At 49.4% G+C, this 18751-nt stretch overlaps 1 protein-coding gene across 2 annotated transcripts in view; it reads left to right on the top strand.

The window, feature by feature from the left end:
- The window catches only part of Uba2 (Ubiquitin-like activating enzyme 2), a 59143-nt gene that overhangs the window by 29542 nt on the left and 10850 nt on the right, over window positions 1–18751 (top strand). For both annotated transcript variants that reach the window (XM_068378441.1, XM_068378440.1), the window contains exons 7-9: window positions 1136–1245; window positions 1351–1480; window positions 9709–9821. In XM_068378441.1, coding sequence (XP_068234542.1) covers window positions 1136–1245; window positions 1351–1480; window positions 9709–9821 — 353 coding nt within the window. The remainder of the gene's footprint in view (window positions 1–1135; window positions 1246–1350; window positions 1481–9708; window positions 9822–18751) is intronic.

Genomic DNA, 18751 nt, shown 5'->3' with positions numbered 1-18751 from the left:
TTTGCCATTGTTTATGGATAAGCAAAAGAAAACCTGAAATTAATTAAATTGATGGAACAAGGTTTTGTAGGACTGAACTTGGTGAAAGCTATGCATAAAGTGGCTCAGTTGCCTTTGTTTTGGTCCATACAGTTTCATTCAAGTTACCTTTTGGTTAGTAACTGAATTGTATAAGTTCTTGGGTGTTTGATTCTGGGGTATTATTTTATTGGTGAATTTTTAAGTATTGAGTAATAATAGTTATTTGTGTTTTTTATTTAGAGGTTTGTAAATCTAAATACTTTGCTTTTTAGGTTTTATATAACTATATAAATAATTACTTTTGTATTTTTCTTAAGATTTGGATATACTAGATTTTTTCTAGTTGTGTAAGGTCTGAGAGTGTCATTAGGTGTGGGGCAATTACTAATTATTTTTCATTATTTGGTTGTCTGTTACCCAACCTCTGTGAATGTTAAGATCTGACTATTGTCTTAGCTTAAACCCCAAAAGTTCTGACCTATAAGACAGCAGTTCGGTTGTAAGCACATCACATCAGTTTTGGGAGATTGTTCTTCTTGGGATTTCTGGATTTGTCAGCTTTTGTGGCTCATGTCACTACAGTACTTGCTTTATGTTCTTGATGATGAAGCTGCGAGACCTAAGTGTAACCATTTCTCCAGTTGTTTTTCATGCTGTTACCAAGCATCAAGAAGGAATTCAGATAAATGAATTGTTGAAGCCTCAAGTCTGCTGTTTGTGCTTCAATGACAGCTTCTTTGGCATCCTCACATATTTCATAGGTTCATTCTCCAGTTGAAGTTAAGGAGTGAGAGATGGACTCTGCTAATCTTTCTTAAACCTTTGGTGATTCTGGATGTGACAAAACCACTGTCAGGCTCATGACTTGCAAACTTTTTTACGGTGATCTATGACATTATGTTTCAGCCTACTTATGTTGAAGTTTCATAGCGTAACTAATAAAGGAATAAATATAGAAAAACTTGGAGGTTGCGTTAGAAAACTGAATAAATTTTCTGTATAGCCAAATGAATGGATGAAGGACCAAGTTTGTCATTGGATCTTTAGAGGGTTAATAGGATTTTTTTAACTTCCAAATATTAGAGATTTTTTATTGCTTTTTTTTTGTTTCTAGATGTGATACTTGATGGTGAGGGATTAATCCAAGACCAGCGACCGTGGACAGTTTCTCAATGTCGGGACGTTTTTGCCAATGCTGTTGAGAATCTTCATAAAAGAAAGAAGGTGAGATGGAAAGTAGAATCCTTTTAAAATATATTGTTGTAAAAGCTAGAGACGAAAATGTAACTTTATTCATGTTTTTACTGAAGAACTTTTGCTTTTTGACAGAGTCAGCCAGAAGGTGAAGATTTAGTTTGGGATAAAGATGACAAGGACAGTATGGATTTTGTAACTGCTTGTGCAAATGTACGAGCTCATATTTTTGGCATTCCTGAGAAGACTCGTTTTGATGTTAAGTGTGAGTATTGAACTAAGTTGTTTTAGGCTTATGTATAGTGAATAGTAATAGTAGTTATTATAAGTGTTATTTATTATTTTTACTACTTTTAGGCTAATGACTTTAAGTATGGAAACCGTTTAACCACCCTCCCCATGCACTAAAAAAACTTAATATATATTTTTGTAATCACCTGTAAATATTTATGTTTTGTGGCAAGTATGTAGTTTGGCATCTCATTAACCCTTTTACCCCCAACGCTATTTGGAACTTTCCAATCCGTAACCCCCAGGCGTTTTTTTTTTCAAGCACATTTTGCAATATATTTTTTTTACATTGCTCTAACAGCCTTAATTTTCGTTATAGAGAGGTCAGGTTGGTCTCATTATTTTGGAAAATACCTGAAGTTTCTCATAAAGTTATCAAAAATATGTAAAAAAAATGTAAAAAAAAATGTAAAAAACATTTTTTTGCTAGGAGTACCAGTACGTCCATTTTGGGTAAAAGGGTTAATAGACAGGGTGAATAAAATCTAGTAGTCCGGATGGTGGTCAGACCTTGAAATTTGTTGGGTGCACTTATGACCTCTTGAGCAATTTGAAAAGTTTGAGATGGCTGCTGATATACAAAACACTATAACTTCCGTCACCTTTGACACAAGACAGTCATTTTGGTGTCTAATCATAGGTTTTCATGGACAAGGACTTTAATAATATCAATAAATTTTCAATATTAAACTTACCCGATAATCATGTAGCTGTCAACTCCGTTGCCCGACAGAATTCTATGGAGGGATACGCCAGCTATCACAATACTAGAAGGGGGTGTATTTACCAGCGCCACCTGTGGCCAGGTACTCAAGTACTTCTTGTTGACACCTCCTCAATTATTCCTCTGTCGTGCTTCCGGCAAGACGTTCTGGGATACGCTTATGTTCTTGGAGTATTTTCACGACTTTGGTGAAGTATTTCTCTTTGATTTCGGCTGTCGCTTTACTGGAAACTTCTATATTAGCTTAGTTAGCTTTTGGAATTAATTTGATTAATTATGGTGACGAGAGAGTATGAACTCTCGTTCACCTTTCAATGGCCGACCCTTCCCTTAGACGGAAGTGTTGGTGTCTAAGAGAGTATAGACTCTCTTTCTTAATTTTTAAAGTTATAGATTTATTTTATATCTCTCCGCCTCTTATAGGCCTCTTCGATTAACTTCCTTTTATTATAAACTCATTAAAATTAATTTTTATATTTGTTTATATTCGACCTTCCTATAGTAGGCGGTCTTTTACCGAAGTTAATAAACTTTGAGCCCGTCATTTCGGTTTTACCTGTTAACATATTATGCTATTTCCGCCACAGAGTTTGAAAGATTTTCTTTGACAGTCTCGTACTGTTTTCAAAGTTGAACTAACGTTTTGTTTTGTCTCTGCAGTTGTTGACGTTCAGAACGTTCTACTTGCACTCTATCGTTACGATAGAGAAAGAATGTTCACGGTTTCACGTTGCAGTAAGAGTAACCGTGTCTAGCGTTTTGTTCATTCTTTCTTAACTTAATGGTTTTGATCCTAATAAAGGAACTTTTCAGTTTTTTCCTTTAACAATAATATGTTTTAACGATATATATGATTGGGCTCTTCTCTCAGGTTCTAAGTCAAGAGAGAGAGAGAGAGAGAGAGAGAGATAGAGACGGAGGGAGAAAGAGGATAAACGTTTCATTCAAGCCTGCCAGGCGTACGAGTAACGTCGTTATCGTTTTTGCTCTTCTCCCTAGTCTCTTTAGGGGAAGAAACTAAACGTTTCTAGAGTGATCTAGTGTTTAGTCTCTTTCCAACCACTGAATTATCTTTCATTAGATTTTTCTGTTACATTGTAATTCTGTTTTCGCAATTACTAACTTTGAGAAAGGATAGAATTGCGTATTTCAGGTACAAACCACTTAAAGTTTCGAGTTCAGTGAAATAAGTGGAAACAGAAATCAAAGTGATAAGTGATTAGTGCGTGAGGGTACTTTTGTGCGCGCCAGTCGTCCTCCCAGTCCGGGACCTCTTGCAAGCTCCCAAGCCCAGGGGAGAAGCAATGTCGAAGGGCATAAGGGTTCAGCAGGCCTTGATCGGCGCACAGAAGTATTCTCGGTGGTTGTGGGCGTGTCTTACCGAGACCGTCACTCCCACCCGCAGACGATTGAGCCCTTATTTTGCTCGTCTGCAGAAGAGATTAGGGGAGAAAATAAAGGCAGAGTAACGCTGGTCTCAGGTCTCAAGACCTCTTAAACGTTAAGTCCAGACCTATGCCAGACGTACGAAGTTAAAGTTCACAACCCGAATGCAGTCATTGGGTTAGCTCTGACTCTCCTCAGTCATCAGTTGATTACACTCCGCCTAAGAGGAGTAAGGTTCTGCCACAACAGATCTCTGCTGTTAAGGCTTTACCTCAGCAGAACTTAGTGTCTGCCGACCCCAAGTTAACTCTACTGCAGTCCATACAGTCACAACTTTCGGTCTTGATGCGTGAGTGTCGGGCTGAGAGTGTTGCGCCTCCGCCTCCGCCTACACTCCCCCCCGCCTATGATCGCTCCGCCTGATCACAGTACCACTGCCAGGCGTACGATGTTGTGAACTCTACTACAGTCCATGCAAGCACAGCTTTCGGACTTGATGCGTGACTGTCGGGCTGAGAGTGTTGCTCCTCCGCCTCCGCCTACACTCCCTCCACCTACACTCGCTCCGCCTGATCACAGTACCATCTGCCAGGCGTACGATGTTGTGGACTCTACTACAGTCCATGCAAGCACAGCTTTCGGACTTGATGCGTGAGTGTCGGGCTGAGAGTGTTGCTCCTCCGCCTCCGCCTACACTCCCTCCACCTACACTCGCTCCGCCTGATCGCAGTACCACCTGCCAGCAGTTCCACCTGCCAGGCGTACGATGTTAAGCCACGTGCTGAGTTTGCTGTTCCCTGTGGTGTTCAGCCTCCGCCTTCCTTAAGGCAACCTTTACATTGGGATCAGGAGGATTTTACCTCTCTTCCTCCGCCTCCACTTGCTGCTCCACCAGTGATGCAACACTCGGTTGAGGTACAACAACCTCTCCCGTCCATGAGTCAGTCTCCTCAGCTCTTGCTGCAGCGAGCTCAACCCTCCACAAGGCAAGCACCACAACACCTTAGCCTTGCGCCTCAGGAGCCTCAGCTTGCGAGACATTTACCTTGTTCTGCGCAGCCTCTTCCTCATCGCGCTCCGCTCACACCACAGGAACTGGAACTTGCTACTCCGCTTCCGCCAACCGCTCAGCAAGCGCAACCCTTGGGTTCAACCACTCATGCTAGGAGTCAGCCTCCTCCACCCATGCGCCTTCCTTCTGCTTGTCTTTTATTCAGCCTTTGCAGACTGAGCCTCAGGTGTTCCCTCATCGGAGTCTTGAAGAGGAAACCACAACTATTGTTGTTCCAGCTCGTTCTGACTCTGCTGTTCAGCATACCTTACCTCCATTTTCATACCATGGTTTAAACCCCATGCAAGCATGCATAAAGCACTCTAGCACTGGTCATGGAATTTCTGAGAAATGTTAAACGCCATGCACACGCTCTGCTTTCCTTACAGCAGGCTCTGCTTACAGCAGGCTCTGCTTACTACATGCTCAGCATTCAGCATGCTCTGCATTCAGCATGCTCTGCATACAACATGCTCTGCATACAGCATTCTCTGCATTCAGCATGCTCTGCATACAACATGCTCTACATACAGCATACTCTGCATACATCATGCTCTGCATACCTTACCGCATGCTTCTCAACACATCTTGGGTTGTTGCCAACTCACTAGACTGTCAAGCAGTTTCATAACGTTGCCTTCTAGTCTGCTGCTTTTGCACCAGTGAACCCTCACTCAGAGAACTTAGCTTTTCTAGGATAAGGTCCCTGTAGATGAGAAAGTTCTTTTCTCCCTCCTTCTGATATTCCCTTGAGGACTCTGTCATTTGGAGGGAGCCTTTAGCTGCATAACCTCTTATGGACTTTTATTTAAGCATAACATGCTTACAGGGAAGGTAATGGTTCCACTTCAGCCGCTAATCCCGTCTGTTACCACACCTGCTCCCATAGACCTTGAGCTGTGTTGCATGACATGCAGTCCAAGCTTAGTCCTTGTTAGAGGATTTTTTGTTTACGGAGTCAATGTGTCACGGGGAAGACGTTCAACAACCGACAGAAGGGACTTGTTGTGACGCAGTGCGGCAACCTCAGCAACCCGTTAAGGAGTTGTCTGTACGACCCAGACAGTCTAGACGGATTCGGGTTGTCACTGTACTTCCTCGCTTGCCCATGATTGACAGTTTACAGACTGTGCAGCAGTATCATGATCTTGTGTCCGGCTCCGTCAGACGACTGGCTTTTAAGAGCTCCCACAAGTCGTTGCTGTCTGGAGATTTTCAAATGGACTATGGATCTGACCAAGGAACTGGGCCTCCTGGTCAATTTTGAGGAGTCTCAGCTCGTTCCATCCCAGACCATTGTCTCCTTGGGTATGGATCTTCAGAGTCGAGCTTTTCGGACTTGTCCGTCGGCCCCAAGGATCTTCCAAGCCCTAGAATGCATCCAGAGCATGCTGAGAAGGAACCGATGCTTAGTCAGGCAGTGGATGAGTCTTACAGGGACACTTTCATCGCTGGCCCTGTTCATCGAGTTAGGGAGACTCCACCTCCGCCCCCTTCAGTATCATCTAGCTGCTCACTGGATAAAGGACATGACGCTAGAGACGGGCTCAGTTCCTGTTTCCGAAGAGATGAGGTCTACTCTAACGTGGTGGAAGAACAGCATTCTTCTCAAGGAAGGTCTACCATTGGCTGTTCAGACCCCCGACCACCCTCTCTTCTCGGACGCATCGGACACGGGCTGGGGTGCGACACTGGACGGACAGGAATGCTCGGGAACATGGAATCAGGAGCAAAGGACACTTCACATCTATTGCAAGGAGTTGTTGGCAGTTCATCTGGCCTTGATAAACTTCAAGTCCCTCCAGCTTAACAAGGTGGTGGAGGTGAACTCCGACTACACCACAGCCTTGGCTTACATCTCCAAGCAGGGAGGGACTCATTCGAGGAAGTTGTTCGAGATCGCAAGGGACCTCCTCATTTGGTCAAAAGATCGAAAGCTCACGCTGGTAACGAGGCTCATTCAGGGCGATATGAATGTCATGGCAAATCGCCTCAGCCGGAAGGGTCAGGTCTTCCCCACAGAGTGGACCCTTCACAAGAATGTTTGCAGCAGACTTTGGGCCCTGTGGGGTCAGCCAACCATAGATCTATTCGCTACCTCGATGACCAAGAGGCTCCTATTGTATTGTTCTCCGATTCCAGACCCAGCAGCAGTTCGCGTGGATGCCTTTCTGCTGGATTGGTCCCATCTCGACCTGTATGCATTCCCGCCGTTCAAGATTGTCAACAGGGTACTTCAGAAGTTCGCCTCTCACAAAGGGACACGGCTGACGTTGGTTGCTCCCCTCTGGCCCGCGAGAGAATGGTTCACCGAGGTACTGCAATGGCTGGTCGACGTTCCCAGGACTCTTCCTCCTAGAGTGGACCTTCTGCGTCAACCTCACGTAAAGAAGGTACACCCAAACCTCCACGCTCTTCGTCTGACTGCCTTCAGACTATCGAAAGACTCTCAAGAGCTAGAGGCTTTTCGAAGGAGGCAGCCAGAGCGATTGCCAGAGCAAGGACGACATCCACTCTCAGAGTCTATCAGTCTTAATGGGAAGTCTTCCGAAGCTGGTGCAAGGCCAATGCAGTTTCCTCAACCAGTACCACTGTAACCCAGATTGCTGACTTCCTGTTACATCTAAGGAACGTAAGATCCCTATCAGCTCCTACGATCAAGGGTTACAGAAGTATGTTGGCAGCGGTTTTCCGCCACAGAGGCTTGGATCTTTCCTCCAACAAAGATCTACAGGACCTCCTTAGGTCTTTTGAGACCTCAAAGGAACGTCGGTTGTCCACTCCAGGCTGGAATCTAGACGTGGTCCTAAGGTTCCTAATGTCATCAGGATTTGAACCGCTCCAATCAGCCTCTTTTAAGGACCTCACATTAAAAACTCTTTTCCTCGTGTGCTTAGCAACAGGTAAAAGAGTAAGTGAGATCCACGCCTTCAGCAGGAACATAGGTTTCACATCTGAAACGGCTACATGTTCCTTGCAGCTCGGTTTTTTGGCTAAAAACGAGCTTCCTTCCCGTCCTTGGCCTAAGTCGTTCGAGATCCCAAGCCTGTCCAACATGGTGGGGAACGAACTGGAGAGAGTACTTTGCCCAGTTAGAGCTCTTAAGTACTATCTAAGAAGGTCAAAACCATTACGAGGACAATCAGAAGCCTTATGGTGTGCTATCAAGAAGCCTTCTCTACCAATGTCTAAGAACTCAGTTTCTTACTACATCAGGCTTCTGATTAGAGAAGCAAATTCTCATCTGAAGGAAGAAGACCTTGCTTTGCTGAAGGTAAGGACACATGAAGTGAGAGCTGTGGCTACTTCAGTGGCCTTCAAACAGAACCGTTCTCTGCAGAGTGTTATGGATGCAACCTATTGGAGAAGCAAGTCAGTGTTCGCATCATTCTTTCTCAAAGATGTCCAGTCTCTTTACGAGTACTGCTACACCCTGGGTCCATTCGTAGCAACGAATGCAGTAGTAGGCGAGGGCTCAGCCACTACATTCCCATAATCCCATAACTTTTTAACCTTTCTCTTGAATACTTTTTATGGGTTGTACGGTCGGCTAAGAAGCCTTCCACATCCTTGTTGATTTGGCGGGTGGTCAATTCTTTCTTGAGAAGCGCCAAGGTTAAAGGTTGTGATGAGGTCCTTTAGTATGGGTTGCTACCCTGTATACTTTAGCACCTTTGAGTTGATTCAGCCTCCCAAGAGGAACGCTGCGCTCAGTAAGGAAGACGATCTTATTAAAGGCAGAGTAACGGTTCAAGTCGACTTCCTTACCAGGTACTTATTATTTCATTGTTATTGTGGATAACTGATTATATGAAATACGGGATACTTAGCTATCCTTTAGTCTTGTACACTGGTTTTTCACCCACCCCCCTGGGTGTGAATCAGCTACATGATTATCGGGTAAGTTTAATATTGAAAAATGTTATTTTTATTAATAAAATAAATTTTTGAATATACTTACCCGATAATCATGATTTAATCGACCCTCCCTTCCTCCCCATAGAGAACCAGTGGACCGAGGAATAATTGAGGAGGTGTCAACAAGAAGTACTTGAGTACCTGGCCACAGGTGGCGCTGGTAAATACACCCCCTTCTAGTATTGTGATAGCTGGCGTATCCCTCCATAGAATTCTGTCGGGCAACGGAGTTGACAGCTACATGATTATCGGGTAAGTATATTCAAAAATTTATTTTATTAATAAAAATAACATATTACAAAAAACATTTTAATTTTTTTTTTATCTCTTACTTATTCTATACTGGAATCATCTAAGTATCTACAAATAGTCACTTTCCCTGTGGGCTTATTCAAACACCTCATGCTATTGTGTAACAAATCAAACATATCATATATACTTAGTTTATAAGAATTTCTCAAGTAAGTGATATATCATGTACAGTAAAGTTTCTTTAATTCAGAATGAAAGGAAACTGTACTTTCAGATTATCAGATTTTCCAAAGTATCAAGTGCACACCTTAAAATTGGCGTAAAACACCAAGAAGGTTAACAGTAAATTATGAAAATTACATGACAGCATAATTGCCTTTCTTGCCTGTGCAGCGTAATATAGTAAAGATGTAGATAATAGAGATGCAAAAGCCTTCAAGAAATTGGGAAATTCAGGACCATCGGGCACTGGGTTAAAATATTTTCACTGTATATAATACTAGAACCAAAAAAAAATTACCAAGATAATCTATTGATATTCTGGATCCAGAATTTGTGTGAGATAGTTTGTTTTATGTTTTCCAACTTACTTGAAGCAGGTTATGGGGTGTAGCTTTCCTTCAGAATAAGCCTTTGTGATTTTGTCGTCTATTATCATTTTTGTCCATATTTTTGTATCCCATATTTTAGAATGGAAGGTTTTTGAATTAAATTTTCTATGGCTCCTTGATTGTTCACAACCATGAAATATTATAAAGGAACTGTACATTTTATACATTGAATAATGATTTTTGCTATACTGTACTAGGTTGTTAGATGAAACCTATTTAATCCTATTACCATTTTAAGTGAATTGTTTTCTGTTTTACAGCTATGGCTGGCAACATCATTCCAGCTATTGCCACCACAAATGCTATTATTGCTGGGCTAATTGTTTTGGAATCTATGAAAATTTTACAAGGACGTTTAGATGAATGCAAAACAGTAAGTAAATAATAGTGTATGTAGGTGTTTTTAGCATGCAATTTTCCCTACAATAACATGTATTTGAGCTTTCTTTTCAAATGCTAGTTGTTCCAACACGGAGTACTTACCTCAAACTACTTTCTTAGGAGTATCTGGGATCCCAACCGACCAGAGTTTTGTGTAGTTTACCCTAGTCCTGTTTTCTATGAGGGGTAACCTCAGGTGGAGTGATACATGCCCTTAGGCTTTATTATCTGTCCCTTGTGGTTTTTCTATAAAACTATCCAATGTCTTTATGAGCATCAGAAATTATAATAAGGTTTAGTTGAGCTGAGATAACTTATAAATTATTAAGGCAAGGTAATGTTTTCTTTGCTAATTTAACAATTTTTTTAACTTATAAATTATTAAGGCAAGGTAATGTTTTCTTTGCTAATTTAACAATTTTTTCCAACATTGTTACTGATTACTTCAAGTCGTTAGGGTGGAAGTAAAATTTGTGATGCTTATGTTCAAGGTATTCAAAACCTTTAAAAACTTTTTACAATTTTTCAGTTAGTTTTATTCATTACCCAACAGTGCAAACTCTGTTGATGATAGTTAAAATTCTATGCAATTTCTTTTCATCAGCTGCATTTTCTCCCTTAACTTTTAATATCATTTGTGTGAGCCCCTATGGTAGTGAAAATGTAGCTTACTGCTCTTCATAAATTGCTGAACTTTATTATAGTAATTTTAAGATGAAAGCCATTATGATTTTGAGCCTTATACTGCTTATGTCTACTAAGATTGTGCTCCTTGATCTTGCATAGAAGTTAGAAAAATTTTCTCAACACCGTTTACCTTCCCTTCGATGGACCACCTAGCTAGGTATCACTATACTATACTGCATTATAAGGCTGAAACTGCAGTTGTTGGCCCAGGCTTTCCATATAAACTTGTGTTTGTTCCGTAACTGATTACAAACCAACGCTATTTACATGGGGTAATTACTTTGGCGACAGCTGATGACGAGCCATAAAGTTTTAACGAGGGTTTCCTACCCCACCGCTAGTTACCGGGGGGTAGGGAGGGGTAGCTAGCTACCCCTCCCCCCCTCACACACACCGGTGAAGATCCACTTTACTTCTGGCTCGAGAAGAGAACAGACCTGTCTGTGCTCTCCCTCGCTTTGACCGCCATATTAATCTGTTTTTGCGTTTTCTCTTTTGTAGTGTGTGTGAAGTTGGCCTCTACTGACAATGCGTACTTGCCCTGGACTTCCCGGCCGCCCTTGCGGGACCTTTATGTCGGCCGTGGAGACAGACCCGCACTCCTTATGCCCCCATTGTAGGGGCCAACGGTGTGATAGTTAGAATTTGTGCATTGAGTGTAGGGAGTGGTCTACCTTCCAGTGGGAGAGATTTGCCCGGCGACGTAAGAAGAGGGCTAAGAGGGATCGTTCTCCTTCCGAGGTTTCTCGGAAGAGAGAAAATCCTAAGTCTTCCTCTTCCGCCGCCCATTCCTCCTCCGAAGCTCACGCTCGGGCGGCCTCTTCCGAGAGGCCGGCGAGAGGTAGCGTAGACCGTAATGTTGATGTCATTAACCGATCCCGTGGCGAGGGAGAGGTCGTTGCCTAATATAGCTAGGCGGCTGCCCCTCCCCCCTCGGAGGAGGTATTTGTTTCTAACAATGACCTTTTTCAGCTTTGGGCTTCCTTGGGGCTACAGGGTTCGCCCTCTAAGGAAGTCTTGTTTGGTAAGATCAAACGGGGTGCGGCTGCCGAACAATCGTCAACCTCAGCGGACATAGATCCTCAGTCTGTGGTTGACGTTGTTGTGTCGGAAACATCCCGTTGGTCTGACTAAACTCCTGTTTCTGTGGCTGCGGTAGCAGAAGGCTCTGTCTCTCCCTCTGAACATACTACGAGGGAGGAGCTTAGTCCCACGGTCTCTCCTTCCGCTGAGACTCCCTCTCGGGGGAGTTCTCTGGTAGAGACGCCTCTTCGGAGGCCTGTTGATGGTCAGCCTGCTGATCCCACGGCCCCTCGTGGGCGTAAAAGGCTGAAGACTCGTCCTCCCCTTCGCCGTAGAGGCCTTCCTTCCCCCTTCAAAGGGGTTAGGAGGCATCTCTTCGGCTCGTCGTCACCACAGTCCTCTGCGCAGGAGACGATTGCCGTTCTCCTGATCTACCTGCTACCACCCTTGACCTCTCCAGGGATCGTTCGCGATCCCCGTCGGAGGATGGTCGTCCTTCGAGACCATGTGAGCTGTCACCTCAACTGTCTACATCTACTGCTGCTGACGCGCTTTACGCGCCGGAGATTGCCACTGTGCTACCTCCTGACCCTTTGGGGTCTCAGGGACTTGAGCGCGCAACTGCGCCGCTCGCCCCTAAGCGTAAGGCTCCGCCTGCGCTACCTGTTGCTGTTATTCCCGCTGTTCCTGACAAAGCGCCTCGGCGCTCACCCTTAGGCGTTCGCGCCTCTGTTCCTGTTGCTAGCCAGGGTTCCCCTGCGCGCCCACGCCCATCGGCGTCCCGTCACCCATCTGCAGTTCCTGATGTAGCGCGTAAGCGCCCAACTGCGCAATCGCGCCCTGCTCCTGTTATAGCGCCGCTGCGCTCTCCTGCGCATTTACAGCCAGTTCCTGATAAGGCGCCTACGCGCCCACCGGTGCCCCAGCGGCCTTCAGCGCTCACGCGCCCGCCGACACCTCGCCGGCCCCCGGTTCCTGTTTCACCACGCGCGATCCAGGAGGTTCCTGAGTTGGCGCACAGGCGCTCACAGGTTCCTTCGGACTCGTCGCGCCCTGCGGGGGAGAGACGCGATACGCGTCCCCGCGCGATTTCAGCTCCAGCGCTCACGTGCACCCCAACACACCCACGCGCCGCTTTGGGCCCATCGCGCCCACCTAAGGAGGTTCGCGATACTAGGGAAGCTCGTGATACGAGAGAGGTTCGCGATGCGCGTCCGCGCGCAGTTCCTGTTACAGCTCCAACGCGACCACGCGTTGCGACGACTCAGCTCGTCGCCCCAGAGGTTGCCAAGCCGGCGCACGGGCGCTCACGGCCGCCTCTGGAACCGTGCGAATCTCTTAATGCTACGATCTCGCTTGACGCGCCCCAATCGCCCGTCGCCCCAGAGGTTGCCAAGCCGGCGCACGGGCGCTCACGGCCGCCTCTGGAACCGCGCGAATCTCTTAATGCTACGATCTCGCTTGACGCGCCCCAATCGCCCGTCGCCCCAGAAGTTGCCAAGCCGGCGCACGGGCGCTCACGGCCGCCTCTGGAACCGCGCGAATCTCTTAATGCTACGATCTCGCTTGACGCGCCCCAATCGCCCGTCGCCCCAGAAGTTGCCAAGCCGGCGCACGGGCGCTCACGGCCGCCTCTGGAACCGCGCGAATCTCTTAATGCTACGATCTCGCTTGACGCGCCCCAATCGCCCGTCGCCCCAGAAGTTGCCAAGCCGGCGCACGGGCGCTCACGGCCGCCTCTGGAACCGCGCGAATCTCTTAATGCTACGATCTCGCTTGACGCGCCCCAATCGCCCGTCGCCCCAGAAGTTGCCAAGCCGGCGCACGGGCGCTCACGGCCGCCTCTGGAACCGCGCGAATCTCTTAATGCTACGATCTCGCTTGACGCGCCCCAATCGCCCGTCGCCCCAGAAGTTGCCAAGCCGGCGCACGGGCGCTCACGGCCGCCTCTGGAACCGCGCGAATCTCTTAATGCTACGATCTCGCTTGACGCGCCCCAATCGCCCGTCGCCCCAGAAGTTGCCAAGCCAGCGCACGGGCGCTCACGGCCGCCTCTGGAACCGCGCGAATCTCTTAATGCTACGATCTCGCTTGACGCGCCCCAATCGCCCGTCGCCCCAGAAGTTGCCAAGCCAGGGCACGGGCGCTCACGGCCGCCTCTGGAACCGCGCGAATCTCTTAATGCTACGATCTCGCTTGACGCGCCCCAATCGCCCGTCGCCCCAGAAGTTGCCAAGCCAGGGCACGGGCGCTCACGGCCGCCTCTGGAACCGCGCGAATCTCTTAATGCTACGATCTCGCTTGACGCGCCCCAATCGCCCGTCGCCCCAGAAGTTGCCAAGCCAGGGCACGGGCGCTCACGGCCGCCTCTGGAACCGCGCGAATCTCTTAATGCTACGATCTCGCTTGACGCGCCCCAATCGCCCGTCGCCCCAGAAGTTGCCAAGCCAGGGCACGGGCGCTCACGGCCGCCTCTGGAACCGCGCGAATCTCTTAATGCTACGATCTCGCTTGACGCGCCCCAATCGCCCGTCGCCCCAGAAGTTGCCAAGCCAGGGCACGGGCGCTCACGGCCGCCTCTGGAACCGCGCGAATCTCTTAATGCTACGATCTCGCTTGACGCGCCCCAATCGCCCGTCGCCCCAGAAGTTGCCAAGCCAGGGCACGGGCGCTCACGGCCGCCTCTGGAACCGCGCGAATCTCTTAATGCTACGATCTCGCTTGACGCGCCCCAATCGCCCGTCGCCCCAGAAGTTGCCAAGCCAGCGCACGGGCGCTCACGGCCGCCTCTGGAACCGCGCGAATCTGATAATGCTACGATCGCGCTCGACGCTCCTCAATCGCCCCCTGTTCCTGCTTCACAGCCCGTGCCTACCTTTAAGACAGCGGTGGTGGCGCAACTCACTCCGGAACGCCCTCACACGGCTCGAACCTCGCGAACCCCGACGCGACCTGTTCCTGATACGCGCTCACGATCGCCAGCGCTCCTAGTGTTTGCTCAGGCGAGTAAACCGGTCCAGCCGGACCGTCATCAGACCTCTCGTTCTCAGGTCGCTCGCGACCCTGCTCCCGCACTATCGCTCCCTCGGCCAGTCCTACCGGACACTCGTTCGGGGGCTCCTGTTATCTCTCGCCCTGCTGCACCAAATCACTGCGCGCCCGCGCGTTCGGCCGCCTCCTGTTCCAGCTCGCCGCACGCCCACGCCATCGCCCACTTATGCTCGCGGGCATGTTCCCGCTCAGGCTTCCGTGCCCCCCCGGCCACGCTCCCGCTCTGGCTCCTGCGCGCCATCGCACCGTCGCTCCTGACCATCCTCCTTCGCGCCCCCGCCCACGCGTAGGCGCGCGCGATTTTCCAGCTTCGAGCCCTTCTCTCACTCGCGATCCTGATCTGGGCCCAGTTTACGAGCCCCAGCGCGATCGCCGGTAGGCGGTTTCTTCTGTGTCGCGTTCCCCTTCCCGCAAGCGCAGACCAGCGCGCTCGCCAGAGGGGGAACGCTCCTCTGACTGGTCAAGGGATTCTTCTCTTACAGCCCGACAGGCGAACCCTCGTGTGTCGACGACTCCTAGGGATCCGTCGATTCCTTTCCCTTTAGAGGGAGTGTCTGACAGCGCTGCTGTCAGTCAGCAGCCCTGGTTCGACACCCTACTCAGAGCTCTCGTGCGGAAGCCAACACTCTCTGATTCGGGTCACGATCCAGCGGCAGCTTCCTCCCCCCTGAAAAGGAAGAGAGGAGTTTCTCCCGTGGATCCTCCTCCGAGGCCTGTGCTGTCCCCGCGTAGATCCTTGCGCAAGGATCCTTCTCCCCCTCAGACCTTCTCGCCCTCCCCTGCAGAGGAGGATTACCCCTCCTCAGGGGAGTCGGTTGAGCAGGAATACTCCCCCATCGCACCAATGGTGGATGTTCCTCCTCTTCCTGAGAGGTCTCCTCGTCCCGAGGTGGAGAAGGACTTGCCCCCTTTGCTTTTAGAGTCCTGCATCCCTCCCAGGAGGGAACCTAAGGATTCTAAGACGATTCCAAAATTGTCTTCTAGGATCAGACAGGAACAGCCCAGAGCCGTAGAGGATGCCCACGTTCCCCCCAGGAAGAGCCTCTGGGGTCCGGAGACCTCGCTGCAAGTCCGTCTGGAGGAGAGCCCCAGGAGTCAGAGCACGCGTTCTGGCAGGTCCTGACTCTCATGAGGAACCTTAATGGGATTCCAGACCCTGAGGTCCCACCTCGTGAGGGTAAAGACACGGTCCTGGATCGCATCTTTGGCACTCAGAAGCCCTCTAGAGCCAGCGCAGCTTTGCCCTGGTCCCAGGGGATGAAGAGCGCCAGAGACAAGATCGAGGGCCAGCTCGCGGAGCTTGCCTCCTCCAGTAGATCCAGTGCCGGAAGTAAGCTCCTCCCTCCTCCTCGTGTCCATCAGAGGAGGTACTTTGAAGTCCTTGAGGAGTCTGCGCTGAGCCTTCCCTTACATCATTCCATGGAAGGGCTCACAGGGGGAGCCCCTCTCGAAAGGCTCTCCAACCGGCACGTATCCTTCTCAGCCACTGAGATCCAGAGCCAGGAGAAGGTCATCAAGTGCGCTATGCAAGCCACTTCATGGCTTGACATCTGGCTGGGGTCTCTGGGCATCCCGGTGCGTTCCGAGGATCTCTCCAAGGAAAGCACCAGGAAGGCAATGGAAACTTTTCTCCTCTCGGGTACTCGGACCATCCAGTTCCTGTCCCACCAAGTCTCGAGCTTGTGGGCCAACATGATCCTCAAACGCAGGGACGCTGTTGTCGAGAGGTTCCACCATAAGGTTCCCAGTGCCAAGTCGAGCAGGCTCAGACACTCTTCCGTCCTCAGTAAGAGCTTGTTTGAGCCTAAGGATGTGGAGCTCTCTGCCGAGAGGTGGAGGAAATCCAACCAGGATTCCCTCATCCATAGGGCCCTTACATCGAGGCCCTATAAGCCCCCGGTGGTTCAGCAGCCCCGTCCCGTCAAGGATACGAAGAAGAATACCGTAGCAGCGAAGTCCAAGGTGTCTAAGCCCTTTCCTACCAAGGGCAGGAGGGGAAAAAAGTCCTCCAGGGGAGGCAAGAACCCTAGAGGCTCCGGCCGAGGCCGGAAGCGCTAGGGTTGGCATTCCCCCCGCGTGTCCACCAGTGGGGGGATGCCTGCAGAGTTGCACAGCAAGGTGGAAGCAACTCGGGGCGGATGTTTGGACGGTCTCCGTGATATCTCTAGGGTATCGCGTCCTGTTCACAGCATCTCTCCCTCCCCTGACAGCGAATCCAGTGTCGTTGAACTCTTTTGCCATGGGATCGGCAAAAGGGCAGGCCCTTCGGGCCGAAGTCCAGACCATGGGAGAAGGACGCTCTCCAGGAGATCGTGGACGGGTCCCCAGGCTTTTACAGTCGACTCTTTCTTGTGAGAAAGGCGTCTGGAGGCTGGAGACCAGTCATCGACCTCTCGACACTGAACGGGTTTGTCAAGCAGACCCCGTTCAGTATGGAGACAGCAGACACGGTCAGACTTGCAGTGAGACCACGAGACTTCATGTGCACACTGGATCTGAAGGACGCGTACTTCCAGATCCCAATCCATCCGTCTTCAAGTAAGTAACTGAGATTTTGCCTAGACAACAAGATCTACCGGTTCAAGGTGCTGTGTTTCGGTCTCTCCACAGCCCCTCAGGTGTTCACCAGAGTCTTCACCATCATCTCTTCTTGGGCTCACAGGATCGGCATCCGTCTCCTCCGTTACCTGGACGACTGGCTGATCCTGGCAGACTCGGAGGCATCCCTTCTTCGCCACCGAGACAAGCTCCTCGAAGTTTGTCGGGATCTGGGAATCGTGGTAAACCTCGAGAAGTCCTCTCTGCAGCCCTCTCAGAAGCTGGTGTATCTAGGCATGATCATAGACACCAATCTCCACAAAGCCTTCCCATCAGACGAAAGGATAGCAAGGCTGAGGAAGGTTGCGAAACCTTTCCTCAATCGAGAAGAACTCTCAGCCCAGTCGTGGCTTCGTCTCCTCGGCCATCTCTCCTCCCTGACCCTCCTCGTCCCCAACAGTCGTCTCAGGATGAAATCCCTTCAGTGGCGACTCAAGTCTCGGTAGAGTCAAGGATTCGACTCCCCGGACATCCTGATCCCCAAGGGATCTGCGGAACGAGCGGACCTCAGATGGTGGGTGGCAGACGAGAACCTGCGAAAGGGAGTGGATCTTCTCGTCTCTACCCCGGATTTGATGCTGTTTTCGGACGCATCAAACAAGGGGTGGGGTGCCCATGTTCTGAACCACAGGGCCTCAGGCCTGTGGTCAGAATCAGAAAAGTACCTTCACATAAACCTGCTAGAGATGAAGGCCGTTTTCCTGGCCCTTCAAAAGTTCCACCAAGTCCTGGCGGGCCACTCCGTAGTGGTGATGAGCGACAACACTACGGTGGTGGCTTACATCAGCAAGCAGGGAGGTACCTTTTCGGAACAGCTGTCCCATCTTGCAGTAGAGATCCTGAGATGGTCCGAAGCCCACTCGATATCACTTGTGGCTCGCTTCATTCCAGGCAAGAGGAATGTGCTCGCCAACAGTCTGAGCAGAGCGACGCAGATAGTGAGTCTTTGGATCCTCGGATAGCCAACAAAGTCCTGACTTTGTGGGGTTCCCCCACTGTGGACCTGTTCGCTACAGCGTTGAACACCAAGCTTCCGCTGTACTGCTCCCCAGTCCCGGACCCCAAGGCCCTCTGGCAAGATGCCTTCCAACAACGGTGGGACAACGTCGACGTCTATGCCTTTCCCCCGTTCTGTCTGATGAGGAGGGTCCTCAACAAGACCAGAACATCGGTCAACCTTTCGATGACCCTGATAGCTCCGCTATGGTATCACGCAGAGTGGTTTCCGGACCTTCTGCAGCTTCTCACGGAGATCCCGAGGGAACTCCCTCCACGTCACGAGCTACTCAAACAACCACAATCCAACATCTTTCACAAAGCCGTAGCTTCGCTTCGACTTCACGCCTGGAGACTATCCAGCATTTCCTCAAAAAGAGAGGATTTTCGCAACAAGTTGCGGAAAGGATGTCTGGCCACCTGCGCAGGTCATCCGCAGGAGTCTACCAGGTGAAGTGGAGAGTTTTCTGTGGTTGGTGCCGTGGAAGGGGTATTTCTCCCCTCGATGCCACTTTACCAACAATAGCGGAGTTCCTTGTGTATCTGCGGGAAGAAATGCGCCTTTCA

The sequence above is a fragment of the Palaemon carinicauda genome, chromosome 8 (assembly GCF_036898095.1).
Source record: "Palaemon carinicauda isolate YSFRI2023 chromosome 8, ASM3689809v2, whole genome shotgun sequence".
Classification (NCBI taxonomy): domain Eukaryota; kingdom Metazoa; phylum Arthropoda; class Malacostraca; order Decapoda; family Palaemonidae; genus Palaemon; species Palaemon carinicauda.
Note: the sequence above shows the minus strand (reverse complement) of the source record. Positions and strands in the feature narration are given on the sequence as shown.